The 17,930-nt window shown below is 39.1% G+C and overlaps 1 protein-coding gene across 4 annotated transcripts; it reads left to right on the top strand.

Moving 5' to 3' along the window:
* The first annotated feature begins 223 nt into the window (after positions 1-223).
* On the top strand, positions 224-17,660 carry RAB23 (RAB23, member RAS oncogene family). Of its 4 annotated transcripts, none has more exons than XM_041410687.1 (7): positions 224-352; positions 2,492-2,693; positions 3,509-3,594; positions 9,216-9,372; positions 10,822-10,904; positions 12,174-12,266; positions 13,115-17,660. In XM_041410687.1, exons 2-7 carry the CDS (start codon positions 2,539-2,541, stop codon positions 13,252-13,254), a joined length of 714 nt encoding a protein of 237 aa, XP_041266621.1. In that variant the 5' UTR covers positions 224-352; positions 2,492-2,538; the 3' UTR covers positions 13,255-17,660. The 4 variants fall into 4 exon arrangements, with proteins under 4 accessions (XP_041266621.1, XP_041266622.1, XP_041266624.1 ...); XM_041410688.1 differs by having other exon boundaries at positions 224-345; XM_041410689.1 differs by having other exon boundaries at positions 281-352; positions 2,498-2,693.
* The last annotated feature ends 270 nt before the right edge of the window (positions 17,661-17,930 follow it).

Consider the following 17,930-nt stretch of genomic DNA (forward strand, 5'->3'; position numbering starts at 1 on the left):
ATCACCCTTGTCCGGATCTTTCCTCAGGAACCCAGACGAAAACCCCTAAAAGCAACTTCTCCCTCGCCTCAAGCCCGACGCGGGCGCACAACGCCGGCAGCCCAGACGCCGGGAGCGGCTCCCGGGCAGCCCTCACGGCGGGGTCCGCCGCGGGGCGGGGGCAGCGGGCAGGCGCCTCCCCGAGCGGCGCCCCCGGTCCTGACGGCGCTTCCGGGCGGGGGAGCCGGGATGTGCGTCCGGGTTGGGTCGGCCCCAGCGAGCGGTTTCCTCTGGCCTTCCCTCCGTCTCCTGTTCCCTGCCCCCTGCACCGCCGTGCCCTCGAAGGGAGCGCCGCCCGCTCGCTCCGTAAGGGGTTGGTGAGACGGGCCGCGGGCGGGCGGGGATCGGAGCCGGGGTGCCGCGGGCTGGCGGGAGCGGGGCCGGGGCCGCGGCAGGGGCCGGGGCGGCCGAGCCTCCACCCTCGGCGTGGCCCCTCGGGCAGGGCCGGGAGCTGCCGGTGGGATGGATCCCTGCGCGGAGACCCGTGGGTGGCTGCCTCTGTTCTCGCCCAAAATGGCCATCCGGCTTCCCGGAGCGAGCGGGGCTTGCGGAGCTCCGGGTAGCCGGGTGTAGGCTAATGCAGGCAGGAAACATCATCTGTCTGAGCAAGCCGAGCGAAGGGATCGGGGAGCCGCGCTCTGCCAGCGCGGGTGTGAGTGTGGCGATGGGCAGAGCCTTGAAAACGGGTCCTCTCCTTCGAAAGGAGCGGGATCTTATTCTTGGGAGGGAGTTTGCCGCTGCGAAATGTTACCGTGATGATATCCCGACGCGGCAAGGCGTGGGGGAAACTTAGCTTTTATCAGGTGGGCAGTGGTAAAGTTGTAGCAAGTCTGAGGGCGGTCAAGAGAGACTTCAGAGCCTTGGAACGATTGGTTAAGGGAGCAGGAACACAAGCAGTGTTCTATTCTGGCCTTCCAATCACAGGGAATGAAATAGGAAGAAATTGGTGTTACAGGCAGAATTTTGGTTATTTGGTGGTGGGTCAATCTACACAACAACCATGCTTGCTGGCAATAGACGGGATACATCTGTTTTGAAGGAGGAAACTACTTTTACAAGAGTTAGTAGGACTCACTGGAGTAGTTCTAGACCAGATGTGAAGGGGAAAAGAGATAAAACCAGGCTGCCTAGAGAAAAGTTTGGGGGAGGCATGAATTTGAGGGACGGAGGTCCAGAGAGTGGTGGTGAGTAGATTTAAATCCATCTGGCAGCTGGTTGCTAGTGGTGTTCCTCAGGGCTTAGTGTTTGTGCCAGTCCTGTTTCATAACTTTACCAATGATCTTGATGAAGGGATCGTGTTCACCCTCAGTTTGTAGGTGACACCAAGTTGGGTGGGAGTGTTGGTCTGCTGAAGGGCAGGAAGGCTCTGCAGAGCGATTTGGACAGGTTGGATGGCCAAGGGCCAGCTCCTACACTTGGGTGACAACAACCCCATGCAGAGCTACAGGCTGGGGCAGAGTGGCTGCAATGGGACCCAGTGGGAAAGGACGGGGGGTGCTGGGCAGCAGCAGCTGAGCATGAGCCACTGTGAGCCCAGGTGGGCAGGAAGGCCAGGGGCATCCTGGCCTGTGTCAGCAATAGAGTGGCCAGCAGGAGCAGGGCAGGGATTGTCCCCCTGTACTCAGCACTGGTGAAGCCACACTTCAAAATCCTGTGTGCAGCTCTGGGCCCCTCACTGCAAGAAAGAAATTGAGAGGCTGGAGGGTGTCCAGACAAGGGCAGTGGAGGGTCTAGAACACAAGTCCCATGAGAAATGGCTGAGGGAGCTGGGGTGATTTAGCCTAGAGAAAAGGAGGCTGAGGGGAAACATTATTGCTTTCTACAGTTGCCTTGAAAGGAGGTTGTAGCAAGGTGGGGGTTGATCTCATCTGCAAGTAACAAGCGATAGACAAGAGGAAATGGCCTCAAGTTGTGCCAGAGGAGTTTTAGGTTGGATATTAGAAAAATTTCTTCACTGAAAGGGTTATCAAACGTTGGGACAGGCTGCCGGGGGCAGTGGGGCAGCATCACCATCCCTGGAGGTACTTAAAAGATGTGTGCAGGTGGCACTTAGGGACGTGGTTTAGCACTTGGCAGTGTTGGGTTAATGAATGGACGTGCTGATCTTTGAGGTCTTTTCCAACATTAATGATTCTGTGGTTTTGTAATTCAGTGCCTCCATTTCTTCCTCATTAAGGAAAAAAAACCACCAAAACATCAGTGAAATATCTTTGCATTAAGCCAAATAAATTATTCTCTACTTCCAGTTTTTATAAATTTTCAGTTAGTGTCAAACCAAAACTAGTTAAATAACTTGCCTGAGGTCACTGTTAATAGCTGCCTGAGCAATCTGTGACAAAGACAGAAATAAATTGTACTATCTATATGCACGCTAATCTGTGTGATCATCTTGCCTCTTGCTTTCTATTCACAGCATTTTTATGAACATAATAGCTATTTACTTTGTTGACAGAATCAGTAGTTTCCTGAATAAACCAGAGAGTCACCTGAGACGCAAGGATGTTGGAAGAAGATATGGAGGTGGCCATCAAGGTGGTAGTAGTAGGAAATGGAGCTGTTGGAAAGTCCAGTATGATTCAGCGATATTGCAAAGGGATTTTTACAAAAGACTACAAGAAAACTATTGGTGTAGATTTCCTGGAAAGACAGATCCAGTATGTATTAAACAGATGACATACTATTGATTTTTACCTCTCTCTCTATTTCTTTTTTCTGTTGTAATCCTGAAATCTATGAAGGCTTGGAAAACAAGGCCTGCTGTTTTTGAAGCACACTAAAAGGAGTTGTTTTCTCTCTTGCACTGTGGGTTAAAGTTATATCCTTTATTCTTCATCCAGAATTTAAAATTATGAATAAAATCTGGAATATCTGCCATACCAGGCTCTTTGACAAGTTTGCTTTGTATTCTACCACCAGTTGATTTTTTTTTTTTTGTGATTTCTTGTGAAGAAGTGAAACTGCTTATGATAAAAGAATTACACAATTTTATTAGCCAATATAGAAAAAAATTACTATGAAAAAATTAGTTAGTGTCTTTATGCAGTATAAACAGGTAATACCCTATTATGTTTGGTAAAGTGGAAAATCTTATGATAATGAGAAGTAAGAAAATTCTGTAAATTCTGCAAGCTGATGAAAAAGGCAAAAGCATCATTCTTCAGGCACCTAAGTTTTATTTTGATGCCTGTCATATTTTTCATTTTAGAGAGAAATGTAGAGGAAGAAGAGGAAAGGAAGAGGAAAATGTAATACAGATTGTCTATAAAGAACATATAATGTAGTTGAGGGATTATTGCCATAGTATGCTGTGAAGGTAAATGAATATTAATAATAAGTTACATTATGATTAAATCATGTTAATTTTGATTTGGATGACTCTTACAGTGTAGAAACAGAAGTATTTCCATGGCATTTGCTTTGATTTGTTCCTGTTACTGTACTGACCACAAAACTGTCTTGTTTATTTCAGAGTTAACGGTGAAGATGTCAGGCTAATGTTATGGGACACTGCAGGTCAAGAGGAATTTGATGCAATAACTAAGGCCTACTATAGAGGTGAAAATACCATGTTTGTTGTTTGGTAGTTGGGGTTTTCTTGGTCTGCACATCTCTAAAATATTTTCATATCTTTGTATTAAGAATTGTAGTTATTTCATGTGTGTGCAAAGCATGTTTAGTTCAGCTTTTTCAATTCTTAAGTATTTTTTCTCTTTGTGCAAGTTCCTTGTCTTAATTATGTCCACTTTATGCAGTAGTGCCCTTTGGAAAACATTGAATGAAATGAGACAAATGTCTGCACAGAAGGTGGACAATGTAGACATTCAAACAATCAGATGCAAGTGTATATTTTCCCTCTAAAAGTGTTTCATTACTTCTGTGAGACACATATTTGTAAATATTCCAAAAACTCTAGATGAGGCTCACAGTAATTAATCCAAGTGGGGAAACTCCACCAGTCATCCTAGAAGGACAGTTCACAGGGCACAAGAGTTCTTTTGCTAGTACAGTCTGCCTCGAATACATTGAAACAAGAGCAGTAACAAAAGTGTATTTACTTCATAAAATAAACTGTATTATTTGTAGGCATGTTATCCATTTAACCAGTTACAAATTGCATACTTAAGCTTTCTTACTTATAATTTAACAATGGTTCTGTAAATATTTCTCTGGTTTTGTTTAATGGGAGAGATACAAATGAATTGGCAAAGATTCCACTGTTTAGTTCTTGCAAACTAATTATCTGAGATGGGGAGAAAATATACTGCTATGGTATAAAATTACCTCATGTGGAGATAAAATAATGATGATGCCAAGCTGTTTCAGGGTGTTACAGTCTTATGATCGTTTTATGTTTCATAGTCAGTTTGCTAATAGGTGGGTTTTTTGGTGATACTTCTTGTTGTTGCCTGTGATTGATGATTACTATTTCCTCAGAAAAAGATCTTGTCATGTGGAAATAAATAATTTACAGCTGACAAGTTGAGCAAACGAATTTTGGATGGTCATAGTTGATTCTCTTGGAGCTCCCTTTTCACTGTCCTGGCCTTTGGTCCTCTTGTGTGCTTTGCTCTCCCTAGCTGTTTCAAGCCGAAGACTTTTTCTTCTAATTACTGGGACTGATAGGTTAGAACATGGAGCCTTGAGAAGAACTCAGGACTGCACCTACTGGCCTCACTTACCACAAGTAACCTGCTGATTTAAAAACAAAATTAAAAATTTGCATGAAGATCTTGAAATCTTGGTTATGACTCAAGCCCAGTGCAGTGCTGTTAGATCTCTTCCTTGGAGTTCTTTGTACAGAAGTTCTTCCAGCACAGTCAGCCTGTACACATTGTAGCAGCATGATGGGTGTACAATAAATAGTTCAAGGTGTCAGATACAGAGGCTGCTCTACACTAGACTTTGACTCATGAAGGACAAGGAAATCGGAAGAGCCTGGAGTGCAATTTTGGCCTAGCTTCAGCAATCACACTATTATAGAAGCAAAAAGTCAAGCTTACTTTGGAAATGCCAGGCTTTTATTGTTAATCAGGGGAGGACACCTCTAAGATAGGTCAGATAGATGCTGGCTTGATGGAGAAGGAAGACTTGCACACCAGATGATGAACAACAAGTCTCAAAAGTTTATTGGATAGGCACACACATTTATAGCAGTGTTAATAAGGCTAATGCATATTGCAAAAATTGAGCTCATCATTGGTTAGTCATTTATCAGTCAACTACATCTAGAGTTTACATTCTTCTGTTCACCTTTTTAAGGTTTCTTCTATCGTTCCTTCATTCTTGCTAGCTAACGAGCCTCTCCCACAACCTCAAGTTTCGGCAAGGGCACAGTGACCTTGCCGCTTTTATCCTCGTCTCCTTCTTGCTTCCAGCATGATCCTTGTTAGCTAGCTAACTAACTACAAAATCCTCTACATTTCCCCTGTTTGTATCTCAGGCAGATTAATCTGGCTGTGGCCCTTATCGAGGAGCCAGCTTGTTACAAAGCTCTCAACACTGGCTGTTAATTTAATGTTGCTTCTCCCACAGGTCACTGTCCCACTACCATTGCACTAGGGTTTATGCATTCCCCTGGGACATTGTGTATTGTCAGTTCTTCAGTGCTCACACATGAATGCTTCAGAGCCTGGCTATGAGTGTTTCTCGTCCAGGGATCAAATTCATTCTCTTGCAGAGAAAGAGAATTGGAGATGACAGTGGATTTGTTGTGTGCTTTCCTATATGCAGGCAAGTGTGTGCAGCCAGTGTAGTTGCATGCCCACAATCACACAGTGCAAGGAGTACAGCAGCCTAAATTCAGAGCTGAAGGAAGCACTGTATATATTTAATCATTTATTTTTTGTATTGTCCCATGCATCTTCTCAGCAGTTTCTATGTGATTGAAGTCAAATGTTTCTCAAAGCAGTATTTGATCATTTCTTTGTGCATGTATCTTCTTCCTTCTGCTACCACTGGTGTAGCTTGAAGATCCTTGCTAGGTTTTTGATGGAAAACAGACATCTTGCTCATTAGTGTGTTACTCAGTTGCTGATTAGTCAAATTGTCAGGATCCTCATTTTGTTGCAAAATAGTTCATTCTTCATAATCAAGCCTTCATAGGATTGCTTTCGTTTGCATTTGTAATTTTTGTCTGTAGCAAATATGATAATGGAAGGCCCTAGTACAGTTATGTTAGATACTGTTAAGGAGACATTAAATCCTGTGAGCCTGTTAAAGACAGCCAGGATCCACAGAAGTTAAAACATCAGCAGTAAGTAAGAATTTCTAGATGATGATACTGGATTTTGATCTCAGTGTGAGATTGAACAAATCACCATCAGTTTTATAGGGAATATGTGCTTTCTGTCGTAGTCTGGAAAAGCTGAGGCAAAGTAGAGTGAAATGAGTAGGGTCAGATATAAAGCCCTGTGAGAGTCCTCTCATGGCAAGGAATTTCCTTACACTTTCTATTACAAAGGCTTTGTTCCATTATGAAAGGAAAAAAGATAATGGTTATGTAGTCTGTGGGGATAGGATAGTCTGCTGAGACCAGTTCAGCTGACAAGCTCATGCTTTACTTGAATTAAGTAGCACTAGTCTCTACATTTTTTTCTGAATTGCTCTAGGTATAAATATTATGTCAGTGATTCTGCAGGCGTTTGAATCATTTTAAAATATAGAGGAAAAATCAATGCAGTAATTGCACACAATGTCATTTTCTTCAGTACTTTAAAGTAGCTTTTTGGAACAGCTTCTTACAAAGGAACTTGAATTTAAAATATTCATAACATCCTGAGCTGTTATGCTCCTGTTTGAACTCTCCTGGGCCTTTGCTGCTGGTGCCTGTTGTTGTACACAATCTGTTGTACGACAGAGGTGGTGTAGGACTCCATTAGCCGTGGATGACTGAGATAGTAATGTTACTGATTCTTGAATACTGTCAGTGCCTGCATAAAAAAGGTGTTTGTGTGGCTAAATTCTAGGGTTTGTCTTCTTTTTTCCTCCTTAGAACTCTTAGATGGATATTATAATTTCTTAAATTGTTTATGTTTTCAATAAAAATACTGAGTGTTTAGCAGATTTCTTGAAGTGAAAAGAATTTGCATATTAAAATCTCTGCCCTGCAGTACCTTCTGTTGACCTCTGTTGCTATACTAACTTCTGCACCCTACTGAAGCATACTTCAGAAAGATCAAACTTGATACTGTTTTGCATTGAACCTGAAAGGAAAACTACTTTTGTCTTCACTTCTTAAATAAGCATATTACAGAGTTATTGGGTTAGTTAAGTCTGACACAATCCAGTGATTGAAAACTTTGGCAGATGTTTGGAAATACACGATAACATGAGTGTATAGAATTTGTCTTTGTTGGTGACACTTTGTTATTTGTGGTAAAAATCTTGAAGGTCCTCAAAAATACTTCAGTTTGATTCTTTATTAAAGCTTGTAATAATCTTTGTTGGTGACACTTTGTTTTACTGTTATTTGTGGTAAAAATCTTGAAGGTCCTCAAAAATATTTCAGTTTGATTCTTTATTAAAGCTTGTAATATAATTCCCTTTTGAAACTAATATGGGCAAGCTGAGGTATTTTTACTGTCCTTGGCCACTGCATTCTACCTGTACTATATGTAAATTGAATAAAGTCTGATGTAGTATGCTAGCTTCTCTTTACCTACAACATGCCAGGGCTTTTCCCTCTAAATTTACTGTTACTTGTGGTAACATTCAGAAGGAATGGGTGGAAGGAGAAATATGAAGTCTAGGTGTTCTAGTCTGGCAACTTCACAAAGGATTTCTTGGTCTTGAAACTAAACAAAGTGATGTTTACAGATCGTGGGAGTATTTTAATAAATGCTCTCATCTCCATTAAGCTACTTTGTGAGATAATAGGCAAATGCAAACTAACCTGCTTTGGAAACAATAATGAATTTTACACCTCTGTCACAGGAATTGCATCAGAATAATTGCATACTTCAGAGTACAGTGTGGACAGTAGGGAAAAAACCAGAGTTTTACAGCACAAATAATAGGGGAAATTATGGAAGGCTACATTGCTGCTTTTTACTGGTAGAGATTCAGTTGAAGTTCATAGGGCAGTTCTTATTGTTTTGTGTAAAACCATACCAGAAGGGTCTTAATGTGCATATGGAAGAATGTTAAAGAGCATAGCAAATCCTTCTGAAAATAGACTCTGAACTTGGCTTTTAAAAAGTTAAATAAAAGCAAACTTGTGTGCTTTGTGCCAGAGAAATAGAAAGATAAACAGAGTACAGGAATCAGGGATACTTTGTGAAACTCAGGGGTAAAATTCATACTGATGAAAAATTTTTCATGCTATATGGTATCAATGGGAGATGTTCACCACAGGATTATGCTAAAGTCTCAAAAACTCTTGCTATCTATTCCTTTCATACTCTGTTACTAAACAACTAGTACATTGAAGGCATATAAATAATGAAGTGTGCAAAGAAAAGCAGTTTCTGAAGAAAAACAGGGCTACTGGACAGTCAAAAGACCACACACCACTATTTCAGCTGTGGAGGTACCTTCTCAGTATCCATGGAGTTTAACTATTGTTTATTTACAAAACTGTAACAAAAGGTTTTATATACTTTATCATAGTGCTCTGATAGAATTATTAGACTATCTGACAGTATTAATTAGAAACACACTTATTTTCCCCAAAAAGCTACTAACAATTTACTTGAAATAATTACAACTTCATCTGAAAACTTTTTAAAGTTTTCTGCTTTTCAGAATCCAGATTATTGTACCACAAGAATAATGTGAAATGTGCTCTACAGATGCTGCACACAGGAAAAAATCTGCCTTCTGGCCTCTGCAAATGTGTCTGTAAAACAGCAATAAATGAACCTCCCCTTCCCTTTTTCCAGCCTTTCCAGACCTCCTCCTGTTCCTTCCCCCTGCATATATTCAATATTCTGGAATTAGCTTTAAAGGTAACAGACCTATAGTCGTCATAAAGATGGCTGTAATGATCAAAATAATATGGCAATTAATTTTTTTGGGAATCTGTGACCAGTGGTTTGACACAAGCTGGTAGTAAAAGTGCATGTTTGTGGGAAAAACTTTTAAAATCCCTCATATTTTAAATACATTACAGTTTTTTCCTATTGTTTATTGGCTAATTTGTGTGTATATGTATTTGTAATTTATTTGTATATTTCTAGGAGCCCAGGCTTGTGTTCTTGTGTTTTCTACAACTGACAGAGAGTCCTTCCAAGCAATCCCTACCTGGAAGCAAAAAGTTGTGGCTGAAGTTGGAGACATTCCTACAGTTCTTGTGCAGAATAAGATTGATCTTCTTGATGACTCTTGCATAAAGAAGTAGGAGTTCTATTGTACTACTTTTAAAGATCAGTAGGTGCCTCCTGTATACACAAGTTTTAAAAAAAGAAGTCTGTGGGAGTTTCTGGTGAAGACTTAGAGTGTCTGGGTTGCCCCACCTGTGTCCTGCATCTAGACGTGCCCTAGAAGCACACGGTGTGGGTGTTGCTGCATGAGTGTAGACACTTGGGCAGATGTGCTGCAAGGCTAGGAGCTTTCTGCTTATTTCATGCTGCATCCTGAAGCCAAAAGTAAGAGAAGAAAGACATGAAAAGATTGGTTGTAGCATAATATGATTTGCACCCTTTTTTTTTTCCCCTAAAAATCTAAAACTATAGATTTTCTCTCCTGTTAAATTTCAGTTACTTTTAAACTGTGCTGTGCGCCACTGAAGGCACATTGTCTGTTTGCCTAGTGAATGCTTGCTAATATTCTTTGCTTTCTTTAATTTGTTTTTTATTATTCATTTTTATCAAAACATTGTGACTCTATAGAAGTACGTATGTGGTAATATTCTCAAACTGCATGGTTCTGAATCTTCCTTGCTGTATTTTTCTTTACAGATTTTATTGTCAATTCATTCTGTCCTGTTGTATGTGACCAATTTCCTTCTTGTCATAAAATCAGCTTAACAAATGTGTTTATTTACCACTGCATTTCATGTAGAAAATAGTGCATGATCAAGTTGATCATTCTCCACTTCTTCAATTTCTGTCATCTTCCTAAGATATTTAAATTATTTCTTCTTTTTTTTTGTTGTTTCCTGCACTGGCTTTCTTTGTTGTCTGTTTGCTATCATTGATGGCATAAATCAGCTTCTACTTCTTCTGCAAAGAATTCTGAGGATTTTTCAAAGGAAAAGCAAAATTGCATTTGAACTCCTCCTTTATTCATGGTATGTCACTTAGGTTTGGTTCTCAGAATACTCTGCCTCAGTAATATAATTTTTCTGATGATTTGATTCTCCTTAGGGAAGTATTCATAAGTTTCTTAAAGTTTAACATAAGTTCTTTTTCGCTTCACAGAAAAAAGTAATTCTTGATTTCATCTGTGCACTCATCTGGTTGCATAGCATACTGCTTCATTAAGATATGCTTAGGGATTAATTTTTGTTGTTGTTTAGAGTTTGCACTGATGGTGCTGTTAATTACAGCCTCCTTCCTTTTGGTTTCACCAACACACTTCTTTGAACCCTTGGGAAGTTTTATTTAATGAAGTCAACAAACACTGGAAAGAACTCCTTTGAGTCATAAAGAAACTGCATGTAAAATACCTTCTTTTTGTAGTGGAGATACTGTAAAGAAATTAAGGATTAGGTATTTTTTTACTGTCTTGAATTTCTCAACTCACTTTGCCATGTTTAACATAAAAGGAAGCATTTTGTTTATAAGAATAAATGCCGACAAATGAACCAAATAAGGACTTACAAAGCCACCTTGTGTTGTGCAGTGAGGAGGCAGAAGCGCTGGCCAAGAAGCTGAAGGTGAGGTTCTACCGAGCGTCGGTGAAGGAAGATCTGAACGTGAGCGAAGGTAGGCGGTGCCGCGGGAGGCGGGTCCGGCCCTGCCGCCGCTCGGTGCCATCCCCCGGGCGGGAGCCCGCTGGTACCGACACGTCCTCGCGTGCTGCTGGCAACCCTCTTTGTATTCCATAGCAGCACGCCTTAAACACAGCTGAAATTGCCTGCTGGCAGTGGGTTAGGCCCATCGCTTTGTGCACGTCTTTCTCTTCCACAAGCACACACAGCTGCGAGGTTCACAAGTGCCACTGTGTTAAGGCTCCTTGGTCCTGATGACTGTCAGTAAGCATGAGCTTTTAAAACAAATACACATAGGAGAAGCTCAATTATTGCAATGTAAAAATTGTTGAACAGATTCTTTTGTGATTGTTAATAGCTAATAAGTAATTGATAGAATCGATTATTTTATATTTTAGTCATATTTAAATAAAGTACATTAAAAGATTGCATCTCCTGCAGTGTTTTGTCTACTGGTGATATTTGATTAGTTCCTAAGTACCACTTTTAATGTACTTAATTTCATAAGAGTAATGTTAAAATTTTGAGTCTCTGTCTTTTGTGGGCTGGGTTTGAATAATCATATATTCTTGTTTAATTAGTCCTAATGATATATTCTTGTTTAATTAGCCAAGATTAATAGTAAACTCCCTGTTTCTTCTCTATTAACATCATTCACCATGGGAAAAATTTGGAAGAGAAAATGTAAAACTCTTTTGTATCATTTTTAAATGAGTTTAATTACAAATGTAAATAATCATAACACATCTATGTTCTGAAAATTCTGCTTTAGTTGTATATTTTTTCAGATTCCCTAGGTCAACTTTATATACACCAACAGAAATGAGGGTAGCATTAGTTAATTAGAAAAACCTTGTTGCCAGCTTCTATTAATCGACTTATTTTACGTGACTACTGTTTTTTTAAGGCTTCTTGCATATGTATATATATATATTAAATTCCTACATAACTGTAACAAGTTCCAACTTGCATTAATTGAAACATTTGGCAATATGTGTGTGCCATTTTTTTTTTATAAGAGCATTGAGATATTTCTGTGCAGGTCTTCAGTACTGCGAACTGTAAGAGCTGGGCAGACATTGGAGTGACCTGGATTCTGCCCAGGCACACAGGCTTGCCCAGAATCACTCACCAGGTTGTGCTAAACCTGGGGTGTGAAATGCACTTTTGTCACCATGCAGAATTTTGATATAATGGCATTATGATGATGATGATTTTTATTAAGCATTCTGTGATATACCTTTTTTCTTTTTTAACTTTCCAGTTTTTAAGTATTTGGCTGATAAATATCTTCAAAAGCTCAAGCAACAAACAGCAGAGGATTCAGAAGTAGTACATACAACCAGTAACAAGATTGGTATGTATACTATAATAAAAAAACCCCTAGAAACAGTATTTTGTGCCATCAAAGCTTGTGGTCTCATCTGTTTCCTTATGGAATTAATACAAGGTGAATCAGAGTCTAATTATTACCTGCCTATCTTAGGATGTCATCTCTTTCTGTAAAATAACTTTGTGACTCTTTGAAATTATAAGATGTTCAAACTGATACACAAAAGTTTCTAGCTAATGCTTAGCAAGTGCCCTTTTACTAAATTCGTTTAAACAAGATTGTGCAAGGATTTGAGAAGGATGCTTGTTGGGTCTTTTTAATCTAATTAGCATGACATAGTGTTGCTCATCTCTGTGTGGACTTATAAGACTCATGGGGAAAGAATCTGGCATGTAATCACAAGGTGTTTGTAAGCTGCCTTTTGTAAGGAAACACTGAACTTCTGTAGTTCTTCTTTAAAGCATTTCTGAGTCAGGTAAATTTTTTCCATACAGTGCTCCCTTTTTATTCTGGCCTTTTACTTACCTTTATATCAACAAAGTTTCTGAATTTTAAATCACCATATTTTTCTTCTATTATGTTACTCAACTAACCACAACTTTGTGCAGTTAGTAACATTCATATACAGATGAGTGCATATGCTGCCCTTCAATTACACAGATGCATGCTAGCTTTAGATACTGCCTGGCTAGTAATTGCAACTGCCTCTACTTCCAATTTAGCTGCACAATTGACTCAAAATAGATTTAAAAACTGGTGTATACATTTGAGGTGCTCTGCTATGACTTAGCAGGTGTTGCATCTAAAGTGTTCATGTATTATGCTGCAAGCAGTAAACAAATACAAATACTTCTCTTGTCTGAATTCTGTAGGTGTTTTTAATACAACTGGTGGAAGTCACTCCAACCAGAATTCTAGCACTCTTAATGGTGGAGATGTCATCAACCTTAAACCCAACAAACAGAGGACCAAGAAAAACAGAAGTCCTTTTAGCAACTGCAGTATACCTTAGACCATTTTTGGAGGAAATTAAGCAACTCAGAGAATTGGATGAAGTTGTGCAATTGAACACAGAATAAAGCCAGCTGTAGAGGTATTTTTACCGGTGCTTAAAAATCTTGTGCCTCCTAGACAGAGGGTGGATTTTGATGAACTTGCTGATGCCGTGGGTTTGTTGTGTGGCGTGAGACACCTGGTGGCGACACACAGAACCGTGGCTGCCTCCTGCACTTTGTACAGAGTAGGTGAGCTTTTCCTTTCTCAAGGAATTACTTACAGAGCTATGAACTAGGTATTGCTGAATTGCAAAGTACGTTCAATATAAGGATAATACTTACACGTATAGGTACGGACTGTAACTCTATGGCCCAAGGTAATGTAGCAACCTTGCAACTAAATTTCAAAGAAAATACTAGAATTGGTTAGTCAGGACACTAACAAGATAAATGAAGAGCAAAAAAACACTACTTCGTTTTATGCCTGACCATATTAGTATTCTGCCAGGATTCTCTCAGTCCTGTATTATATATCTGTGTGTGCTAAGGAATATATGTCAACATTTGGGATGAATATCTAGGCTTGGTTCCAATGTGTACGTTACTTGGAGATCAGCTAATGATCATCAAATAGCATCTTCTAATTGTCCTTTAAAAATGTTGCATTTCAAAAGAGGCTTTCCAAGCTGCCACTGTGTATGTTTAACTTGCTGTACTTTGGGCCTAAAAGCTTAGATTTAAAAATGTGTGGTGCCAAAAATGCTCCTTTTTACCTAATGCTATGCTACAGATGTTTTGTAAGTTTGTTTTTCTCAGTCTTAGCAGGTTGAACAAATAACACTAATAGCTATTCAGAAGGAACATATAATCATATTCTTGTTCAAATTTGATTGTTGTATCCTGTGTCATCTTTGTAACACCACTTTGAAAATTCCTTTTTCAAAAGTATTTATCTTATTTGAAATTTTTCATAGATACCGTCAACTAAGTTACAGGGATCCAAAAAACTGCAGCTGATTATATTAGGGAGGCATTATCAAATGTTGTCTCAGATTTAAAGTTAAGGAAATCTAATTCTGCAAGATGAGAGACATGGCAAAAAAATTTCAGAGTGCTTCAGTAATTTTACAGAACTGATTTAGACGTTTAGGAGCCCAAATTTAGCTTCAAGGTTATTTGGGCTAAGGCTCCTAAATCACTAAGGTGCTTTTAAAAATGCTAAGCAAGATACCTTTTATTTCGCAAAAATGAACACTTTATAATCCTCTTCAAGAGCATGTATGCCTTTTAAAAACTATCCATTTTGTTTACATGATTTTGTATGGTATGATATAATTTTAACTTTCTAAGATTTCTACAAGTCTGCCAGTGACAAATGCAAAATCTGCTGCTTAAAAAAATCAGAGTTTTAATAGTTTTATAAATGGTGTATGAGAATGAAAATTGGTTGAGTGATCCTGTATATTTTTGAAGGAAGGACTTTTCACTATGTGAATTCATGTAGGAAGCTTGACTGACTTTGTTTCTGAGTCAATGAGTATGAAAACTGAAATGTATTCTTATTCCCACTGTCTGCAGGGGAGAAGTGAGTGGCAAGTTATGCACAAACACTAAAGATCTCTGAACTCTGTATTTTATGTTTACTGTATTAGGCTTTCTGCAGAGTATTGCAGTTTCTTTGACAAGCTGTTAGAGATCTGTTGCTGGCAAGAAGGAGGGCACTCCATCCCTTTTTCTGTTGCAACAAAACTGTGTGTTCTTCACCGTAATGTTTCCTGTGTTTTCTATTGGATAAAGGCCTCTATTTTTTAACGAGTGCATTTAATCACTGTGTGTATAAATGGAGTCAAGTCCTATCTTTCTCAGCAGTTTAAGAAGTAAGAAGTAAGGTACTTGGGATAAGATAATTGAACATCATGGGGCCACCTCACAACTTAGGGGAGAGTGTACGCATGAAGAATTTTGACAACTGTTTTTAATATGGAAACTTTTACATTTCACTGTCTGTCTACAAGTTTCATGGGGTTTTATTCATTTTTCAAGAAAAACAAAGCCACAAAGTGTTTGAAGTATCTTTTTTTGCCTTGTTTGACTTGTACAGCGTATTGAAAAGTCTTTATTATGTATAATGACAATTTGCAAGATTTTATGTTATACCGTAGCACACTGTACAATTAGTACAGGTTGTTTGTATTTACAGTATGTCACTATAAACTACTGCTTTTAACAACTCTGCAGTCTTTTCATAGGTGGAGACTTGACAGACTTGATAGATTTAAGATATATTGAAATGTAGTACATATACTTTAATGTAGGAATAGTTACTTGAAGCATTGGGTAACAGTGAGTTTTCATTTTACTCCCACCCTAAATCTAAAGTGGATCTTTCTTTGTTGAGACCTTGCAGTGCTTGTTCTCTAATATGACTGAGATGGAAACTGCTCAAATTAACATCTTTCTGGGAAGTGCCCTGCATGTATGCTACTTGAAAATTTTGATTCTTTATTTTACTGGGCTTGGTGTGTTGGTGTAAACCAGATGACTTGCATATTGCAGGAACCCTTAAGTATTCACATCACTCTTCAGTGACTCTTCAGTGGCACTAACTTGTGCCTTTTGGAAGAAGAGACATGTCTAAATGGTGTCCCTCATGAATAATTTTTATTACAAACATTACTTCATTCTCCACTCAAAGTGTACTCATTAAAATATCATGTTTTAGTTAGCAAAACCTACTCTTTGCATCCCTGGGACTGTATGGTGGGTAAGGATGTGGCTCTGTTATGTCCATGGTGCCCAGGATTAAGAGCAAGAGATTCTCATGCCACACGACACAAATTTCATTGCACTCCTGTATATTCCTTTTATATCTCTTGAATAGCTCGTTGGCTGTATTATCTGGATCTTGCTACAATTCTTCGCCCTTGGCTGATAAAGCTACCACTAGCAGGAAACTTCAGTGATTGTTAATGCCTTAGTGAAATAGGGATTCACTAAAGAGTATGACACTACAGCCTTGTCACTTCTGTGTTGTATCCATTCAGTGAATGGGTGTTCTCCCAGTACGTGGGGCATCGTTAGATGCAAAGCAGTAATGCTAGGGATGTATTTCCAGCTGGAAATAGCAAATCTCAAAGTTGTATGACTGATCACAATAATTTCTGTGCTTGTCTGTGTGTGGTTAATTTAAAAAAGACTTCAAATATTCCAATTAGGGCAGTTTTGAAGCTTTCTTACTTTCAGTGTTTCTTAAGGCAACACTTTTGTAGTCAAAATTCCTGAATTACCACACTGTCAGTTTGATTTCCTGTTTAGTTTTTATGCTTCAGTAAAATATAACTTTTTATTTTCTTCATTATTGAGCTGCAGCACATCTGACTTGAAGTTTTCCTTCGCAGCAGTCTGGTGGGTTGTGTGGGTTCCATGCACAAGACTCAGCAAGGCTGCCCTTGCAGCTGTTCATGCACCCTTCAGGCTGAGAGCTCCAGGTGTTAACAGGTGAATGATGTGCCCTTCTCTGTGGGAGTTCATCGTGCAGCGAGCCAACACACATGCTGCTCCATTCCAGTGACACTATCTGAGCCCCTGCTGCTTTTCTAAGTGTAGTCATAGACCTCTGGTAGAAGTTGCAGTACCTGAACACTAATTGTACCAAAATGAGAGTGCAAGGATGGTCCAGCAAGCTCGAATTCATCAAAATGCCCTTGCCATCTTTTTGTAGGAAGCAAAAGTTGTGCACATCTTCTTTCTAATGCACAAATAGTATTGAGAGAAGAAAATAATTCTCTGTTAAATATGGCATACAAGCAGATAGTCAAAATTATAGAATGAAAACACAGCAATGCTTAGATTTAAGATGAAAGGTGCTATAATGGAATAAGAGAAACCTGCTAGTGTTCCATGTTGAAGTGTTCTATAGGAGTCATCTCAAAGCCAGGTAAGTCCTAGTACTGAACTGGGCTCATTCTCAGGTTTCTAGTAGAAGGGTAATAATGATAAATCACTAAAGTTGATGAGAAAAATTAAAAATTACTGTGGACCAGGAGAAACACCACTCTCATTTGGAGGATTAAGATGCATTGTTACTAATGGCTTAAATGTAACTTACTAAAAGAGGAAATGTACGTAACTGGTTTTATCACCATCATGATCTCAAGTAAAGGTAAGAGATTTGTAGAAAAAAAAGTCAACATATCATCAAACATACCAAATCCTCAATCAGAAGAATCAGTGTTTAAAACTGAGTATCTTGTGTACGCTGTTCTGTAAAATCCCTACAAATTAATTCTGCTGTTCTCTTGTAAGTGACACTAGTTGCATCATGCAACGTAAAATGTTTGTTTGCTTATTGTTTGGTCTGATATAAGTCACTATTTTTGTGGTTATATTAAATTGTCAGTATATTAAATTTCAAAAATTGCTGCAACTACAAGCTGTGCAACCTCAATCTGATTGAGAAACATGTGCTTGATTCATGGGTGTGTGTTGCCAACAGCTGGGATCAAAGGCAGCACATGAGAGCACTGGAAGGAACAAGTGTGGATGCCCCAGACAAATAGAAATGGTGTTTCTCAGCTCTTGCCTCTGATTTCTTTACCTCATGGTTGAAATACAAAATAGGGATTTTCTGCTCTTTCTGGTCATTTTGCTTTTTATGATTGGTCTGGCCAAGACAGTGACAAGGTTTAAGATT

Source organism: Onychostruthus taczanowskii, unplaced genomic scaffold, assembly GCF_017590055.1.
Source record: "Onychostruthus taczanowskii isolate IOZ18803 unplaced genomic scaffold, ASM1759005v1 scaffold33, whole genome shotgun sequence".
NCBI classification, from domain to species: Eukaryota; Metazoa; Chordata; class Aves; order Passeriformes; family Passeridae; genus Onychostruthus; species Onychostruthus taczanowskii.